The following is a 2,893-nucleotide window of genomic DNA, read 5'->3' on the forward strand; positions in this document are numbered from 1 at the left end:
GGGTGGACAGATTGTTTTGCTCGACGAGTGGATCAGCACACCATAGTTGCAACGGTGGGTGTGAAGCGGTAGAATAGTCGCAGGGCCAATAGACGCGAGCGAAGGAGGATACAGTGTATTGCACGAAGACAACAGCTGTGGTAGCAATAGTCGTGGTAGGTCCGGGGATGGCGTCGATCAATGTATACTTTGGTAGTATGTATGTCCCGTCGCTCCGTGTAGTCGGTCGTACGGAGTGGTGGTGGGCGGTGTGGTCGCGCGTACGGGGCCGGCTCCTAGTCGTCGTCGTCGAGACCGAGGAGCTCGGGAGGTAGCCTCCTGTGCCGGCAGCAGAGCGTCAGGCAGAGCACGCGCGCCGCCAGCCGGAACTGCGGGCTCAGGGTGCCCAGGATCACCGCCTTCCAGAAACTGTTCAGGATACCGAACCACACGACGCCGAAGTGCAGGAACGGCATCTGAAACAACATGGTACACTGGTGACATTTTTCCTTTCTTATATGTATGAAATATATGGCGAGGGACCACCAACCTGGGGAGGGCCATTAACCGACGACCAGATCCTCAGCCCGGCGTACGGGGCCCACGATATCCAGAAGGCCATCACCAGAACAAAGGACATGATGTGGCTGGGGTTGCTGAGGTTCTCCGACAGGGCGGTCGCGTACTCCTTGTCGTGTATCGGCACGCCGGATCTCAGTTTGCGCATCATCGAGAATATGTAGGTGTAGGTGTAGATGATGGTGATGACCGAGGGCCCGAGCACGAGTATCGACAGGGTTATCGTGTACGCGGCCATGTTGCCCCAGTCGAGCATGCAGATGAAGGCCTCGCGGTCGAAGAGGGGCTTGTTGAAGCCGAGCAGCGGTGGGCAGCACATCATCGCCACGCTTATCCACGTGAAGGCCATCCAGCACTGGCAGCGCGTCTTCGTTTGCACTGTCTCGTAGCGCAGTGGCTTTCTGGTTTGTTTGCGTATATATATATATACACACGCAAGACAACGGCAGCAACATGGATTAACCATCAATGGTCCGTGCAATGTAATCATTGGATATATTGTATACACCTACCTGATGGCCAAGTACCGATCGACCGAGATCCACATGAACGTGTACACGGAAATGGCCCAGAGCGTGACCTCGAGGTAACCGACGAGCCGGCACACCACGTCCCCGTAGACCCATCTTCGGACCAGGGCCGGGTAAACCGAGAATGGCACTACCAGCAGGCCGCACAGAAGATCGGCTAACGCTAGCGACAGCAAGTAGTAGTTCATCACCTCACTGGGACCTGTAAGTCACGAATACACCTTGTTGTTTTATTTTTATCTTATAATATAAGTACATTTAAAGAAGAAGAAGAAAAAAGGTCCAAACGCTTACCGCGGAAATTGAGGTAGGTGGCGATGATGAGGAGGTTCGAGAGAATGATGGCGACGCCGAGCACCAAGATGAAGCCCGCCTGCATGAGAGCCTCCGCGGGGGGCTCCTCCATGCCGCCGTCCTGTCGCGCTGCATCCCCCCGCGCGCGACCTTATTTCAGGTGCCGCGCGCAGCCCCTTTCTTTACCCTCCTCCTCCTCCTTTGCTTATTTTCTGGCCGACTGGTCAGCCCCTCCCCTCTCTCTGTTTTTTTCTTGTTACCTTTCTCTCGTACCCCGATTTTTTAATTACAGGGAAGCTCCGTAGTCACTAGTGCCGTGGTGCCGAGGAGCGTCAGGAGTCTCGTCGCATCGCTGGAATAAAAACACAAAGGGTGTATAGATACTCTGGTAAATTTTTTGCTCACTGCGTAATGGTCGCTGGGGATGGGACTGTCCCGTACGTCCATTGTTACAGGTCCGAGTAATTGCGTTTTATCGTTGCTCGGGGTAAAGGAAAAAAAAAAAAAAAAAAAAAAATACTCGTTCGAGTTTTTAAAACCTTAATTATACCACGTTTAAAAAGGACATTGTTTGGAGCCCTCCGTACTATATATTATACAAAGGTTTGAAAGTCGAACGAGGTAATATATACCTCCGAAATAGGCTATTTAAATTCATTTTCGTGCACCCGCCGCTCAAATAAGCTTCGGAAATCCAATAGTTGATCGCCCCCCCTGCGGGATTTGAATATTCAAGGGAGGAAAGAGTCGTACGAACTTTTTGATTAGTTTGAGGGAGAAAATTACGATACGAGTGAGAACGAAATCATTACATTTTTTTTTCCTTTCAAATTTTCAAGAATGAAACGGTATTTTCGCCACTGCAACATTTAAAATGGGAAGAAAATTTCCTCGAAGCCCGAATCGAAAGAAGTTAAGAATAATTTCGAGCACTCCAATTTCTCCTTACATTTAACGCTTTTTTTTTATAAAATCCTACAAGAGAACGGATGAAAGTGCATCCAACGATGGGGAGGAAGAAAGTACGAGAAGCAAGTAAGTCAAGTCCTCGTGGAAGTTTTTTTGTCTCGCTCCTCGAGGATCGCAAATTTTCCATCCCGCGGTCGGAAGCAATGGAGGATATTGAGAGAGAATCAGGTGGCTGTGAAAGCGCTAAAATGGAAGAGGGGGTTGGCAAGGGGGTGGAGTAGAAGGGCGAGCCTGCAAGGAGACTTTGCAATGCACGAGCGGATCTCGCGCTGCACAAAAGGGCCACTACGTTTTCCTTCTCCTCCTCTTCGGAAAGTGCCATTCCGCGTACTTTACTTGTTCCCCTTTGCCACGTTCTATACCATTTGTGATTGATGCGTGTAACGGCAAAGGCACTTTTGCAATTTATTTAATTAGTTTTATCGAATCAGGAAATGTATAACACGTACACAGACGTTTCACGGACCTACGCATCGGGTAATCGGTTTTTGATTGCGCAATTTCCAATCCACGCGCGTCCGTGGATGAAACAGAAAACCGGT

The 2,893-nt window shown here is 50.1% G+C and overlaps 1 protein-coding gene across 1 annotated transcript; it reads right to left on the bottom strand.

The window, feature by feature from the left end:
- Positions 1 to 1,606, bottom strand: DopEcR (G-protein coupled receptor DopEcR). The gene is made up of 4 exons (XM_014359898.3): positions 1,383 to 1,606; positions 1,071 to 1,290; positions 530 to 959; positions 1 to 455 (listed from the first exon to the last, which is right to left on the bottom strand). The coding sequence occupies exons 1-4, from the start codon at positions 1,492 to 1,494 to the stop codon at positions 276 to 278; spliced, it is 942 nt and encodes a 313-aa protein (XP_014215384.1). The 5' UTR covers positions 1,495 to 1,606; the 3' UTR covers positions 1 to 275.
- Positions 1,607 to 2,893: the final 1,287 nt, after the last annotated feature.

The sequence above is a fragment of the Copidosoma floridanum genome, unplaced genomic scaffold, assembly GCF_036245765.1.
Source record: "Copidosoma floridanum isolate Cflo_tuat_1 unplaced genomic scaffold, Cflo_Japanese_pri ptg000001l, whole genome shotgun sequence".
NCBI lineage: Eukaryota > Metazoa > Arthropoda > Insecta > Hymenoptera > Encyrtidae > Copidosoma > Copidosoma floridanum.

Coding starts and splice junctions, on each gene's coding strand:
- DopEcR (XM_014359898.3), bottom strand. CDS start 1,494: ATGGAGGAGCCCCCCGCGGAGGCTCTCATGCAGGCGGGCTTCATCTTG. Junction 1,291..1,382: donor CACCTACCTCAATTTCCGCG/GTAAGCGTTTGG, acceptor CGTGACTTACAG/GTCCCAGTGAGGTGATGAAC. Junction 960..1,070: donor GATCGGTACTTGGCCATCAG/GTAGGTGTATAC, acceptor CAAACAAACCAG/AAAGCCACTGCGCTACGAGA.